The sequence below is a fragment of the Pan paniscus genome, chromosome X (genome assembly GCF_029289425.2).
Source record: "Pan paniscus chromosome X, NHGRI_mPanPan1-v2.0_pri, whole genome shotgun sequence".
Taxonomy (NCBI): domain Eukaryota; kingdom Metazoa; phylum Chordata; class Mammalia; order Primates; family Hominidae; genus Pan; species Pan paniscus.
The window spans coordinates 10800503-10817195 of NC_073272.2; the positions used below are offsets into that span (position 1 = coordinate 10800503).

Sequence of the window (16693 nt, forward strand, 5' to 3'; positions counted from 1 at the left end):
ATATACATTTTTCATATATGTCTATAGGGCAATGTCCATCATTCTGGAGAAGTCGTATGGAGCTGTTTAGGACATTTTAACTAATGTTCCTTAAAAAAAAAAAAAAAGAGGCTGGGCGCGGTGGCTCACGCCTGTAATCCCAGCACTTTGGGAGGCCGAGGCGGGTGGATCACGAGGTCAGGAGATCGAGACCATCCTGGCTAACACGGTGAAACTCCGTCTCTACTAAAAATACAAAAAATTAGCTGGGCGTGGTGGCGGGCGCCTATAGTCCCAACTACTCGGGAGGCTGAGGCAGGAGAATGGCGTGAACCTGGGAGGCGGAGCTTGCAGTGAGTCGAGATTGCACCACTGCACTCCAGCCTGGGCGACAGAGCGAGACTCCATCTCAAAAAAAAAAAAAAATTTCTCCTAAGTTCAGACACTGCTTCATTGATTAATTCATTTGTTAATCCATCCACTCACTCAATATCTCCGCAAATATTTATGGTGGCCTTTTTTTTTTTTTTTTTTTTTTTTGGTAAAGGACTATGCTAGGCCAACATGGTGGCTCATTCCTTGTAGTCCCAGCAATTTGGGAGGCCAAGTGGGAGAATCACTGGAGCCAGGAGTTGGAAACTAGCCTGGGCAACATAGTGAGATCATGTCTCTACTAAAAATAATAGCTAAATTTCAAAAACATATTTTAAAAAAGGACTATGTTAGTGCTATAAGGTATCCAAAATTTATCTGATAAAAATTCCAGGCTCTGTAAATTTATAGAAGAGGGGAAGATAATTTTCTTTTATCAGTAAATTATATCATTGTACTTAAAATGTTTTTCATTGGCTTTGATTTTAAGAAATGTAAGGAAAACAAAATGGTTTACATTAATCATATATTGTATATATTCATATGCAAATATTTACAATATGTATTTAAATGTATATGTGATATATTATTCAATCTTGTTTGTGGATTTAGAAAAAAAAAAGAGATTGATACATTTTAAGAAAACTTCCCTGTATGAAAAAAATTTCTGGAAACCGTAAGTGTGAGCTATCTACATTAGTGTTTCTGTGTTTGGCAAAACAGTATTACAGCCCAAACGGGAATGGTTGAGGACAGATAACTTGGCCAAATCACCCTGGCTAGAAAAGTGAGGAGATTGCATCAAACTCACTCCGAAAGCCAATCAAAGAATAACTTGAAACCGCTTTCAGTCACTTGGACTTTGCTTCCTGGTCCTTAGTGGCAGCTAATGAGGTTTAGAAATAAGCACATGTATGTGTCTATACTGAAGGGAAGAAAATAAATCCACTATGGCACCAGTTCAAAACACTGCATGAGCAGTCGAGAGAAACAATTTACCAGAACATGCTTAATGGTAAATCAGAAATGACATGTATGAAAACATGGGGCTGCAACTTGAAAATATTGGAAAATGAGTCATCTAAATTTGCAGAACCAATCAGATCTTGGACTGATACACTTTGTAAGTTGCAACTGCTGGATACCATGTAGCTATGTGATCAAGAGCATCTGTAATGATGAATGCTTCATGTTCACACAGCTTTAAATGCCTGATTTCTGAAATGATCAATCATTTATTAGCTGTAAGGTAAGGGCAATGACGTATACAATCTTCTCCTGTGCTTAGAGATGTTAAAATTCATGTATGGTACTACAAAGATAAGAACATGCAATAAAAGTTCTAAACTATGTAATAAAATCCAAGGTAGGATTTTTGTGGATTATGTGTTAGTAATGATATTTTAAGAGAATATTAACATTTTGTTAAGCAAATATATTAATATATTAATTATTCAATAATTTTAATTATGATTAATTTTATCATAAGCATTTTCTTTTCTATTTACACATAAGACCCTTACAAATTCAAATAATAAAAAAAGATGTTTTTAAACTGTACTCAGGAATAGACAGACATATGTTTTAAATAAAGAGAGTCTATTTCAACACGGCAAAACCCCATCTCTACTAAAAATACAGACATTAGCTGGTCATGGTGACACATGCCTGTGGTCCCAGCTACTCATGAGGCAGAGATGGGAGGATCACTTGAGGCCGGGGGCAGAGTTTGCAGTGAGCTATGATTGCGCCACTGCCCTCCAGCCTGGGTGACAGAGCAAGACCCTGTCTCAAAAATAAAATAAAAATAAAATGAAATAATAAAATAAAAAACAAAGCACATAGGTCAGCTGGATGCAGTGGCTCATGCCTGTAATCCCAGCACTTTGGGAGGCTGAGGCAGGAGGATCACTTGAGGCCAGGAGTTCAAGACCAGCCTGGGCAACGTAGTGAGACCATGTCTTTACAAAACACACAAAAAAATTAGCCAGCATGGTGGCACATGCCTGTATTCCCAGGTATTCGGGAGGCCTGAAGTGAGAGGATCCCTTGAACTACTGTATACAATTTGCAGCCAGGTGGAAGACAGTACAGACTTCAAAGCCTCCATTAACTCAGCAAACCCGTTCCTCAGCCCATGGACACATAGACAAAGACTTACACTCACATCATTTGCTTATGGGAGCCAGCGTTTCTCCTTAGGAGTAGCAAGGGATGAGCTTTTTATTGTCACCGTGGCTTTTCAGTTTATGCAAGTCAACACCTTTGAACAAGGGCTGAGACCAGGATGGAATCCACGCTATCTCCCTCTTTATAATGGTGCCATTTAAAAAATTATTTTGTAAAGATGAGAGCTTGCTATGCTGGCCAGGGTGGTCTCAAACTCCTGGCCTCAAGTGATTCTCCCATCCCTGCCTCCCAAAGCGCTGGGATTATAGGCATGAGCTACTGTGCACACCTAAAACAATGCCATTTTTAAGATGAGGTGCATTTAAAGAAAGGGTGTATTTGGTAGGCAAAATAAGTACCCTCCAAAGATGTCCAGGAACTCATCCCTGGAACCTGTGAACATGTGAGACGACAAGGCAAGGGAGGAAATGAGTTGGAAGGTGCTATTGACAGGTACCAATCAGCTGACCTGAAGCATGGATATTATCTTGGGTTATCTCTGGGGGAGTCCAGTGGAATCCCAAGGGTCTTTCTAAGTGTAAAAGAGGCAGGAGAAAGGAACCAGAAAGACAGCCACATGACAAGGATCCGACCCCAAAAATGCTGGCTTTTAAGATGGAGAAAGAGGCCATGAGACAAGGAATGGTGGGAGCTTTCAGAGTCTGAAAAACACAAGAAAACAGCTCCTCCCCTACAACCCCCAGAAGGGACACTGCCCCACTGTCATCTTGAATGTTAACCCAAAGGCACTCAGTCCAGACTTTACATGAAACTATAGAACTGCAGGGCAATAAGTGTATGTTTTTACTTTTAATTCCAAACATTTCACTAACTTATTTTAATTGACGAACTTAAATGGTATATACCATCTACACCAGGTTGCTTTGAAATATGTATACATCGTGAAATACCTACACCGAGCTAGTTGACGATTGCATTACTTCACCTAAGTATAATTTTCTTTGTGGTGAGAACTCTTAAAATCTACCCTCTTAGCAATCTTTAAAAATACAATATTATCATTAGCTGTTGTCACAGTGTTTTACAATAGAGCTCTTGAACTTACTCCTCCTGTCTAACTGAAATCTTGTACCCTTTGGCCAAAATCTCCCCAACCTTCCACCTCCCCCGGCTCCTGGAAACCACATTCTATTCTCTGATTCTGTGAGTTCAACTGTTTTAGATTCCACATAGGAGTGAGATAATGCAGCCAGGATCACTGGCTCATGCCTACAATCCCAGCAATTTGGGAGGCCAAGGCAGGAGGATCACTGGAGGCCAGGAATTTGAGACTGGCCTGGACAATGCAGGGAGGCTTCATCTCTAGAAAGAAAAAACGTGTGTGTGTGTGTGTGTACATATAATTATATAATATATATATTATATATATAATATATATTATGTGTAATATATATTATATATATTATATATATAATATATATTATGTGTAATATATATTATATATATTATGTATATAATATATATTATATGTAATATATAATATATTATATATATTATGTATATAATATATCATATATATTATATATATTATGTATATAATATATCATATATATAATATATAATATATTATATATTATATATATTATGTATATAATATATCATATATATAATATATAATATATTATATATTATATATCTTATATATATACTATATAATATATTATATATAATATATATAATATATTATATAGTATATATATAAGATATATAATATATAATAAGACAAATTATATATATAAAATATATATATTTTTTATATATATATAAAATTTGTATTATTATATATCATATAATTATGCTATACATATTATACATCTAATATATTAGATATATAATATATAAAGCATAATTATATAATTATGCTATAGATATTATAGAATTATGCTATAGATATTATATATAATATATAATATATATTATGTAGAATATAATATATATTATATTATGTAGAATATAATATATATTATATTATGTAGAATATAATATATATTATATTATGTAGAATATAATATATATTATATTATGTAGAATATAATATATATTATATTATGTAGAATATAATATATATTATATTATGTAGAATATAATATATATTATATTATGTAGAATATAATATATATTATATTATGTAGAATATAATATATATTATGTTATGTATAATATAATATATATTATATTCTGTATAATATAATATATACTATATTATGTATAATATAGTATATATTATATCGTGTATAATATATAACATATATTATATTCTGTATAATATATAACATACATTATATTATGTAGAATATATAACATACATTATATTATGTAGAATATATAACATAAATTATATTATGTAGAATATATAACATATATTATATTATGTATAATATATAACATATTATATTATGTATAATATATAATACATATTATATTATGTATATATAATATACATTATATTATGTATATATAATATACATTATATTATGTGTAATATATAATATATATTATATTATGTGTAATATACAATATATATTATATTATGTGTAATATAGAATATATATTATATTATGTATAATATATAATATAATATATATTATATATAAGTTGGATGTGGTGCACACACCTGTGGTACCAGCCACTCTGAAGGCTCAGGTGAGAGGATCGCTTGAGCCTAGGAGGTCAAGGTTGCAATGAGCTATGATCGTACCACTGCATTCTGGCTGGGCCAGAGCGACACCTGGTCTCTAAAAATAATATGACTTCAAGTACACAGTTACTCTTTTGAGGTAGTAAGGGGTGGCATGAACATCAACTGTTCCATCATTAAGTACATTGTGGCCTCTTTCTTGTCCTTCCACTATCGAGTAAATAGTAGTCAGATAACCCAGGATGTACAACAGAACTCAGACATGGACCTCTGCAGTGCTTATTTTGGCTCTGTAACTACTGAAAGAGATCTCAAATAAGGATCTTTTTAGAAACTTAAAGTAGTACTTCATAGTACTTAGTAGTACCAACACACGCTTTGGGTAAAAGGAAAATCCTTTATGAAAATGCAAACTTTAGGAATTAAATGCTCCCCATAGGGACTCACTTATTGCTGTATACATGACTGCAGGCAGAAAAACACAATCTGAATGAACTTGTTTTTTTTCTTAAACTTGGAAAACCTAGAAAAGATGAGTGGTATACAGGGGCCAATTAACATAAATAGCACGAGGAAAAATGAGAGGAAGTCACTCCTCTCCTCCCAATGGGAGTACTGTGTTTTGAAGGATTCATGAATGGAATTTCAGAAACTTGGCAAAAGAATACATTTACTTCACTTACTCCATATATATTCTGAATTTCATATTTACTAAATAAAGTGTTTCCAAATGAACATTTCTTTTTTTACATGTAACATGTAAAACTGTTTTACATGTTACATGTAAAATTGTTTTACATGTAAAAACATGTACATCTTTTTAACATGTTACATGCAAAAAATCTTTTTACATGTTGTTATATGTTGTTACATGTGAAAACTGCACATTAAAAAAAGGAAAGGCAGGCGAATTCATCATTCAAGTTTTTAGATGTCCATATAAACTTCCACATAATCCACGAATATTAAACTGGATAAACAAAGCACTCTACATAATTTACCTTGCCACAGATGTGAAATAATTGTAAGCGTACATAAATGTTAACAAAATGCTTTCATTCAATTCTAAGGGGAGGTAGCATTGAATGATGGACCAAAACAAACTAAATAGCATTTTGATGTCTGTGGAAATGACATACCCACAAACCAGTGGCTCAGCACTGATATTAATATATCTTGCTCAGTTGCCTTAATCATTTACAGCAGTATAAATTTTTTTAAGAACACAGACAGTAAGGTGCTTTTAATAATTTTGATGTGGCCATAGAGTATATCTATTTTTTGAAGTCCTACTTTCATTGGAATTGCCTCTTTATCCTAATGAGTAAATACAAAAGAACGCACAGATAAGATAGCTTTTGTCTTCTTCTTCTTGTTTTCTGAGACAGAGTCTTGCTCTGTCGCCCAGGCTGGAGTGCAGTGGCACAATCTTGGCTTACTGCAACCTCCAACTCCCGGGTTCAAGAGATCCTCCTGCCTCAGCTTCCTGAGTAGCTGGAACTACACGTGCGTGCCACCACGCCCGGGTAATTTTGGTATTTTTAGCAGAGATGGGGTTTCATCATGTTGTTCAGGCTGGTCTCAAACTCCTGACCTCAAGTGATCCACCCGCCTCGGCCTCCCAAAGTGCTGGAATTACAGGCATGAGCCACCGCACCCGGCAGGCTTGGTGTCTTCTTTTATTAGAGGAGAATGTACTTTTCTATGCCCGTGCTTTCTACGTTTTTGAAACTGATACAGATCCACAGAGGTGAACTGAAATCTAAATTATCTTTAATGTTAAAATTTAGTTGACCGTGTACATAACTATGCAATCCCTGCTTTCTCACAGAAGTGTCTAGGATTCATTCAACAGATCATAGAAACGAGGTCTGGCATTTAACAGACAAATGACAGAGGAGCTATATGAATTTATACAAGAATTATCAAAACACTGTCATGTAGTTTACTGTAGCTCAAGTTGTGCTTGTATCATATAACATAGGTTCAAGTTCTTTCTTCAGTCATCAGAATAACAGAGGTTGAAGAGACAACTGGGTAAGTGCCAACTTTTCCAAAAGCTGTTTCAAAAAAAAATTTAAGTAACTGTAATACACATTTCTGCAAATAAAATATTCCAGTGCTACATCAATCCTGAGTTTTTAATATTAAATATGCACTACTTACAGTTCTGACATGATTTTATTTAAAAACATGTCTAGTTATCAAGTTCACTGTCTTCATCGGAAAAAACTCTGTCACAAAAGTCTTCAAAGTCCTCAAGAGCCTAAAAGAAAAAGTCTAGTTCACTGACAAACCACCACTTTATATCTCGCATTTTAAACAGGGTTAATTAAATGTCAAAAGGAAACAGCTTTTAATATTCAAAGGATGCCAGTTATTCATTTCAAATAGAAAAAACTATAATCAATACATGGAGCTCCAAATACCCACTTAAATTTTTTAATGCCAGATTTCAGTGACATATTATTTTAGCAGGTCCAACAGTCATGTACTTTGCTTAAATAAAATGGGTTGAAGAACATCTTAAGGTCAAGATGGAGCGAAGACAGAAAAAGACGGGCAGGCTTATATCATGAAATATTATATTTTTTTTCAGCAGGTGGCGACCCATGTATTATCAGCAATAGCCTACATAACATGGTTTCCATTGAAGGGATAAAATGGTTGGTGATATGACCTCATCAAGTTAGAGAAAACGTAACTGTGTTTGAAATATATACTCTTTACTCAACAAATAGTTCAACAGTTCCTACTCCCTAAAATGTTGTGGGTTAATGCTGAGGAAGATGTAAAAAATGAATACACAATCTTCCGTATTTCTATGACATGAGCAAATGCACAAATAAAAAACAAGTAATACAAAACTTGTGTAACTGCTATGGAAGGGCAACTCACTCGGGCATGTAGCCAAAAATGGAGACTGATGTTGATTTAGTTGGCGAAAGGTTTCAATCAGTCAAAAAAAGATTTTAAAAGCATTGTGAGGGAAGAGCATGAGCAAAGCATGGGAGTAACGGTGAGTTCCTTCAGGGAAGGCGGTCAACCTGGAGAAGTGGGAGGAAAGACAGAAGGTGGCAAAACAAGCCTAAGAGGGGGTCATGTAAAGGGGAGAGTCTCTGAATATCTAAGAACTGAGACGGGGCATCACTGACAGGCTGGGAAGACGGAAGGGCTGGGAAGCATTTTAGGAAGGGAAGGATTTTAGAAAGATAATATTGCCAATCAATGAAGGATGGCTCAGAAGAGAAGAGAGAACTCAGAAAAGAGTTTAATAGTACAGGTAAGGAAGAATGAGGTCTTGGACTAGGATAGCCGCAGTGGGAATTTAAAGAAAGAAATTAAAGGACCATTACAGAGGTAAAACTTGCCTCGTGATAACTACATGGGAAGGATAATGAACTCAGAAGAGTCCAAGATGATAGCAAAGTTCCTAACCTAAGAGGTAACATGAAACATTAATACTGACAGGAAAACTTCTAGTCTCATGTTCATACCAATTAATAAATGGTATCTGGGGAACATTATAGCAACATGTTCTCTACTTGTAACTTCTATTTAAATAACTGTTTGTGTATAGATAATCCTCAAGTTGCTTGAAAATTTTATTTTCAAACTCTTTTCCCAGTTTATTTAACACATCTCAGTTAGTGTAGAGAAGTGACATATGAACATGTCTTTTCCAAGGTTATTAAAAAGAATACCAGATCTCCCCAAAAAAGATTCCACTGCTTCCTAAATTATCTACATCTACATGAAGAAGAGGTCATTGTCTGATGATAATTTGCTAATGTGCTGTACAACAGCAGATAATTCGCAATTCACAACGTGTTAATAATCTGCTGGCTTTCCCATTCTGTTATGCATCTGAACCATCTCTTATGATTACAAATTGTCATGTAAAACCATTACTAATAATTTTGTAAGTGAATATGCCATAAAACACTCCTGTGTTTCAGCAAGAAATAAAAGACACACAGTAGCTACGCTTGCCTACTTCCTATTTAACTAAAACTCTTGAAACAACACAAGTAAAAAAGCCATCCAGAAAGGATTTATGGACCTCTTGCCTTCCACCATAGATTTGTCATTGATGTCCTGAAAACTGAAAATAAAATCTTCATTAAAACCCATTTATGCCTAGTGTTCCATTATCGGAATGCTAAGCTTGTGGGAATCATATATATCCTACTGCTCAAGGTCATGGCCAAGGTCTGATTTTTCACACACAAAAAAAATTTGCAACCTCTGGCATAAATAGGTTAATGTGTTAATAAAGTGTCAATTTTATACATAAGATGTGTATTTCTAGGTAAAATTTCCAATTTACCTTTTCCTGTTCTAAATAACTCCCACAAACTATTCATGAATCCTAAAAATACATTTACCAATTATATTATATCTGGAACAATACATTCAAAGTGAAAATGCTAAGTAATTTGAAATGTATAATCAAATGTCTTTCCATACATTCAGAAACAAGCAGACTGTCTTCTATTATGCACGTGTTGTATTTTATAATGTATTATGTTACCAAATAGAACAGACCTTTACGAATTGGTCACGTAGCAGCTTCATCTCTTTCAGCCTCTCTCTCCTAACACTTCTATATTGTTGCCACCTCTTCTGTTGTTCTTGAAATATTCTCTAGAATCCCAAAACAAAACAGTGATAAAAATTGGGTAAATTTTAATACTTACAGAACATAATTCTGCATTAGCTTTAAAGGAATACTGTTTAAATCAATACCTCTGAACACTTTCTTTTAGACAACATTTAGTACCAATTTTAAACAATTGTGTTCACCAATCACATGCTAAAATGATGTATTAACCTTTTTTATCAGTCATTAAGTAAAGAATTTTCTTACTTTTACATATTCAACACATATGTCCTAATTCTTGATTTCCAATGAAGAGTATTTGATGAACCTTCCTATAATTTGTTGACCACAGATAGGTAAGATCTATACAGAAATTAACTAAGAAAAATTCTTTCTAAGATTTTAAGCACGTATTAAATCTCGGTCATTTCAATATGCACATAGATGAACCACCCAATAATGATTGCCTTTCTGCACCCTGACCTAATCTCCAACAACAGTGTTCTCCTCTCCTCTACGTGGCACTCACTCACACAGTCATCCCCTAGATTTTGTCATTCCCAATGACTTCAACACCTACGTAATATTAATAATAGCAATGATAAAGAGCAACCATGGGTCAGATCACATCCTGAAAAACTTAAATAAACCTGTTACACAGAAACCCTTTGATCCTCCAAACAACTCTGACGTAGGTACTCTTACCCTGTCTCCTTTCGTAGATAAGATAATTTGCCCATGGTTTCCGAGCTAGCAATGGTCAAGCTGAGATAAATAATTTGCCCACGGTTTCCGAGCTAGCACAGAGATAAATAATTTTTCCATGGTTTCCGAGCTAGCAATGGTCAAGCTAGAATCCCAAGCAGTGTGGATGCATAGTCCCAGCCCTTGACCACTGTACTCAGCTGTTTCTCCATCTTCCCAACATACAGCCACTACCTCCCTGCCATCGTAGGTCACTCACTTCAGTACTACAGCTCAGGAGTCTGTTGGGACCTGACACCCACTGAATGGAGCACTTTTTACTGCCCATTGCCCACCCCCGTGTGCTCAGATAACTCAGTCCCAGCTGAAATTCCACAGCCAGTCATCATATCCCCATCCCTGCATCTATGCCCTGCCCAACTCTCCTTCTATCAACGTGCGCAGCTACACCCCAACCCAGGAAATTCCAACCCTACAGCTGCTTTTGCACAAATATGTCAACCGGGCTTACTTTAACTTCTTCATCGTTATGATGCTGACTTCAGTTGGACCCCTAATGCTGCGTGGCAATTATATTCCCCTAGTCCATTAGTCCACTAACGGGCCCCCCTCTCTGGGCTCATGCGCTCTTCCTTCTTTGCTGGATTTCTGCATGAACTACTACTACCTGAGACACTGATATAACAGGTTATACATAAAGCTAAGCCTGATACCAACAATTAGTTCTTCCTCTTCTCCCTCTTCTTCTTCTTCCTCTTTCTGCTCGTCTCTGATGTATTCTTCAAGGACATTTAGCAACTTCAGAGAATGTATATAATCACGTTTCTGCCTGTAACACATAATAAGTAACACGGTCATACGTCATAGAGAGATGAAAAATTAATCCTATTCAAACCCAAACTGACTTGACATAATTTATACTATAAAGTAGCAAGGGAGTAATAGCAGCTGAAATCTTCTTTTTGGAAAAAAGTGAAATGAGTTACTCTCATTTTGAAAGGATTCTTTTCTTCCTGACTACTAGAGCAGCTATCTTACATTCTTTACCTGCTGAAGACAAAGGAGGGTTTACTGCACTATAACTTTCCCAGAAACATTTTCTCTAAGAGCAGTTTACTTTCCATTTCCTCTTACTGAATAACATATGGGTTCTCATAAGTAGGTGCAAGAATATCATAGCCATTCATCCCGTAAGATTTCCCAAAAGAAATACTTCACTTAACTATTTCTCCACTTTGGCACACCAATGATTTTGTAAAAGAAATAGTGAAAACAATTTAACTAAAATAGATAACTTATTTACAACATAAGGTTATCCCTTTCTACATAATTGAGTATCGTTAAGGATCTACAGACTAAACAGTGAGAACATTTATCTTATATGCAGCTACCATATTTCTAGAAATGGATAAACATTAATTTTACAGGAAGGCTATTTTTATCTGGAAGGCAAAAAGAGGTCATCTTCATTGGCTTCTAGGTAATATCTCTTAATTCTGTTAAACTGAGGTTATAAAACTAAAGAAACTTACCTACTTAGAGAACAATCAAGTAATATATGTTGTTCACTAGAGACGCCAATATGTACAGGATAGTTTTTGAAATTATTTGCACCAACTAATACAAAGAAATGATATAAATATCATTATGCAAAAAAGCCAACAGTCATACCTTTTAAGTTGTTTTTTTCTCAAAGCATGTTTACTTTTGTTCTTTATTTTGCTGCAAGCTTTATCCATTTTCATCCTTTTTCTTTTTGCAGTAAGATCCTCTTTAATGTCAGTTAGATAGTAAATGAAAATGGATTAAAAGTTAATGTTGAAAAGTAGTTTCTTTGCATATACTGACATCAATATGGGACTTTATGGTTCAGCAATTTCAGAAGGATATTTAAAATATAAAATTCAAAGATCATTTCAAAAAGCAAGATTTACTCACTTATTTTCTGTAAAACCTTTCAGGTATTAACATTCGCATTTCAATTCCAGTTGGTATAACTGAAAATCACTTAATTGACAGATGATGAAAAAAAGCAAATAATTAAAAGTCTCTATTTTTTAAATGTGCAGAAAGAGTTATAAGCACAGACTTTAATTTCTACATTTATAAAATGTCCTACAATTCAAAGGAGATGCTTCCATGAAATACTGCACAATTCATTATGTAAAGCACACAAAAAAGTATCTTATATAATAAAACCCTCAAAAGGGTAGAAATAACTTAATGCACAATAAGAAAAACATTTTTAAGCAATCTAGTGATTGATGCTATTAATTGTATTTTAATAAAAGAAGCAATGGCCATGAGTATAAAATTTTAGGTTTAGGTAAAGAAATACATTCAAAAACACTTTTGAAATGTTTTCTTGGAGCTTTTTATATGACATTTGTACCCATAGTGCTGTGTTTCAGAAAACTGTAATACTGCAAGGAATGCTTTCCTAAACATGATTTCACATCAGAGCTCTACCATCAATTGCTAAGAATAATTTTCAGCAATCATAAAAGATTTGTACCGCAATGCAAATATTTTTTACATACAGTCTCCATCTATAACGCCCAATGTATTAGGCAGCTCACAAAACCAGCACTTTGTCACCAAGCTTTCCAAATATACTGCTTGTATGAATCATCGCTAGAGAAGAGCTGAAAACTGAATTGAGCTTTTTAAAAATAAGAGTATTGTCTCCATCATCTCTACAGAAATTTTCTCAAACTTTTTTGAAAATATGGTCCTATAACAGTGTAACTAATATTTCACACAGCAATATAAAGTTTATGAGTTTTTGGATCCAATTACATGTTTCTCACTAGGTAGAAAAGTTGTCCTTACTTTTCTACTACACAGTTTATTACTGGAATAATAATAGAAAATGATTTTAGAAAATTCAATTTTCTCTTGTACTTTACAGAAAACAAAATCAGAAAGCTGTGACAATAGAACAGCTAAATTAGGAACATGAAAAACTCATATTAAAAACTCTGAGTACAGACGGACAGGAAGAGAGGAACAACACACAACTGGGCCTACTTGAGGGTGGAGGGTAGGAGGAGGGTGAGGATCGAAAACCACCCATCAGGTACTATGCTTATAAACTGGGTGACAAAATAATCTGTATACCAAACCCTGTGACATGCAATTTATCTATATAACAAACCTGGACATGTACCCCCAAACTTAAAGTAAAAGCTAAAAAAAAACCATTGATATATGACTTAATCTGTGTATACTAAAAGGAACGAATAGAGCTGTTTCTCCTCCAATGTCCTCTAATATCCTCCAAACAATTATATTTCCACATGTATGAAAGAAAAGCCATCCATCTCGCTTCACCATTATTAGAAGCATTCTCACATTCCACATCAACAATCAAAAAGGTAAGAAAAATTTATCAAATAGATTACATTAAATACGTATGTTAAATGCTACATATGAGAAGCCATTTAAGACAGTCTTGTCGTCCACTAATTCATATAACCTACTGCAACAGTTGTATGACTGAAAACAATTCATAAACTACAGATAACTCCTAAAACATACCTGCAGTATCTTCTGGCTTCTTGGTATTAGCCCTGTAAAAAAAGTTACATCAAAATTTTAACAAAATACTACACAAAATGCCATGTTTGTTGGGAAAAGAAATGTCTTATGTGAAATGTTCTGCATAGAATAGAACAGTGATGACATGGTCCAAAGCTGACTTTTCCTAAAAGACCCTATCCGACAGGCAAAAGTGACTTAAACACTTTACCCCGTGTGTTCATCTGTTTCAGCAAAAGGTTCTCTTTCCCCATGCTCATCAGTTACATCTTCCTCCCTTGTTTCTGTAAAACGGTTTCTTTCCTCACATTCATCACGGACTGGATCCTTTCCTGCATTAAAATGTAAAAGACAAACCTTTTTTAGAGGAAGATGCTGCTGTGGACATTTTTTGTGGAGAAATGTACTAGTTGTAGACTTTTTTTTTGGGGGGGGGGGGCTCTCTGCCAATTAAAGCTTTAAAGCAGAGCTATACATGGAATCACCGGTTCCTGACCATTTTATCGAGGGACTTTTGGAAGCCCTTCGGGTTCAGGTTCCAGTAAACAACGTACTACAGTTCAGACCCCTTGGATGTCAGGACTGCACCCATGGAGAAGAGCTGCTCTGAGAGCATCTGTAACCCTGCTATGAGGGGGAGCCTCCCACGGGAAGCCTAAGGCCCTTGAGCCTGCTTTGAAAACCTGGCGCATCTTAGCACGTACACAATGGACTCCAGAGCCACGAAGGGGCCTGGGGCCTCGGGCTGCCCCTGTGCCCCCAGCGCAGAAAGCAGACAGACCGTCCTCTTGGGCGTGCACCTTCTTCCGGGTCCCCTTGGTCTGTATTTACCTGCATGCTTCTTCCCCTGGGCCGCCATAAATTGAGCCTCCAACTGGGCCTTGGCAGCCCTCCTGCCCACAGGATCCGTGGCTGGTTGTCCTGGGAAGCTAGAGGCGATCCCCGAACCTGGTGAGCGCAAAGACACACTAAGGAAGCTAAGGAAACCTGGCATCGGAAAGGAAAGCCATTGGGATCACAGGTTCAAGAAGGGTGGGGCTGGCCCGCCCTGGGTCTCATGTGGGAGCAGGAGGGGACGGAAAAGATGCCAGTGTCCCCTCCTGTCCTGGCCCGTCCAGCCCGTCCCCGGGGCTGGCTGCAAAGCTCACAGCTGCCCCTCACACCTGAACTCCACGGCCTCTGCGGGATCCTCGCCGCGCCTGTGGGACAGAACTCAGCCCTACCTCTGAGTCACCCAGCGACCCCATGTGGCTGGGAGGGCCGCTGGGTGACACAGGATCTCCCCAGCCACCTCTAGGGGAATGTCAGGGGCTGCACTGCCACTCGCCCGCCTGGACGCACAGGGGACCCCCGGTGACCCCCGGTGACCCCAAGTGTCCTGTCCTGACGGGCAGCCGGGCAGGAGGGCCTCACTCAGACTGTCCCCCACAACACCCCCGCCTCACTCCCACTTCTCCCCCCCTCGGCCCCTCCCCCCAACACATGCACAAGCCCCCAGGACCCTCCCGGGCCCTAGGGATCACCCAGGCAGCTCCAGCTCCCTCCTTGCCCTGGCCCACCCCAGCCCACCCTAGCCCACCCTCAGGGCCTCGCCCTGACCCAGGCCCCAGGCGACGACGCTGGGGCCATTTCCTCACAGGTCGGCGGGCTGCCCAGCGCTTCACACCCTGGTTCCCAGAGGGCCTCGTGCCTGCGTTCCCGCCTCCCCACCACGAGTGCTTCACCTGAGGGACCCCTGATGTGGCGCCCTCAAAGAACCTGCAGGCAGCGGCACCACTAGGACCTCTTAGAAAACGGGTCCTCTCAGGAAGCTGAGGCAGGAGAATTGCTTGAACCCAGGAGGCGGAGGTTGCAGTGAGCCCAGATCACACCACTGCACTGCAGCCTAGGCAGCAAGAGCCAGACTCCGTCCCAAAAAAAACAAAACAAAAAAACAAAAAAAAAGAAGAGAAAACGGGTCCTCAGTTCTCGTGAGAGCTGCAGGCAGGACTTCCTGTGCTCCTCGCTGATTGGTCGGCTCAGTGCACATGCGTGTGACGGGCTGTGTGGGGCGAGGCCCCCTGCTGGCACGCCCTCACCCTTCCCCTAAGTGACAGCCCGTGGTTGCTGTGGACTGGGGTGGGGGTGGCCCTTTGGGGCCTCTGTCCCCACAATCTTTCAGCTTCTCCTCCTGGGGAGGGACACAAGGACTTGGGATGGAGGCCAAGTGGACAGGGCCTGGAACCTCGCCCTGGGGCTTGTTCCAGCCACCCCTGCCCCGTTGGCTAGAATGGCCATCACCCTGTGGGTGGAGCCCAGGCTCCCTCCCATGCCCTGTGTGCTTCCAACATGCCCAGCTGCGTCCTTTTTAATCAATGGATTGTGCTTTTATCGTTTGTGTTTGTTTGTTTTTGAGACTGAGTCTCACTCTATCGCCCAGGCTGGAGTGCAGTGGCAAGATCTCAGCTCACTGCAATCTCCCCTTCCCAGGTTCCAGCGATTCTCCTGCCTCAGCCTCCCGAGGAGCTGGGATTACAGGAGCCCAACACCACGCCCTGTTGTTGTTGTTGTTGTTGTTGTTGTTGTTGTTGTTGTTGCATATTCGGTAGAGACAGGGTTTCACCATGTTGTCCAGGCTGGTCTCGAACTCCTGACCTCAGTTGATCCGCATGCCTTGGCCTCCCAAA

At 38.0% G+C, this 16693-nt stretch overlaps 1 protein-coding gene across 2 annotated transcripts; it reads right to left on the reverse strand.

Annotated features, from left to right (window-relative positions):
- Nucleotides 1–6092: 6092 nt before the first annotated feature.
- On the reverse strand, nucleotides 6093–16350 carry FAM9B (family with sequence similarity 9 member B). 2 transcript variants are annotated; one of them, XM_008964327.5, is made up of 9 exons: nucleotides 15752–16350; nucleotides 14859–14975; nucleotides 14239–14359; nucleotides 14028–14059; nucleotides 12159–12258; nucleotides 11205–11316; nucleotides 9728–9826; nucleotides 7346–7445; nucleotides 6093–7239 (listed from the first exon to the last, which is right to left on the reverse strand). In XM_008964327.5, the coding sequence occupies exons 2-8, from the start codon at nucleotides 14884–14886 to the stop codon at nucleotides 7377–7379; spliced, it is 561 nt and encodes a 186-aa protein (XP_008962575.1). In that variant the 5' UTR covers nucleotides 14887–14975; nucleotides 15752–16350; the 3' UTR covers nucleotides 6093–7239; nucleotides 7346–7376. The 2 variants fall into 2 exon arrangements, with proteins under 2 accessions (XP_008962575.1, XP_034806745.1); XM_034950854.3 differs by having other exon boundaries at nucleotides 6907–7239; nucleotides 14859–16350.
- Nucleotides 16351–16693: the final 343 nt, after the last annotated feature.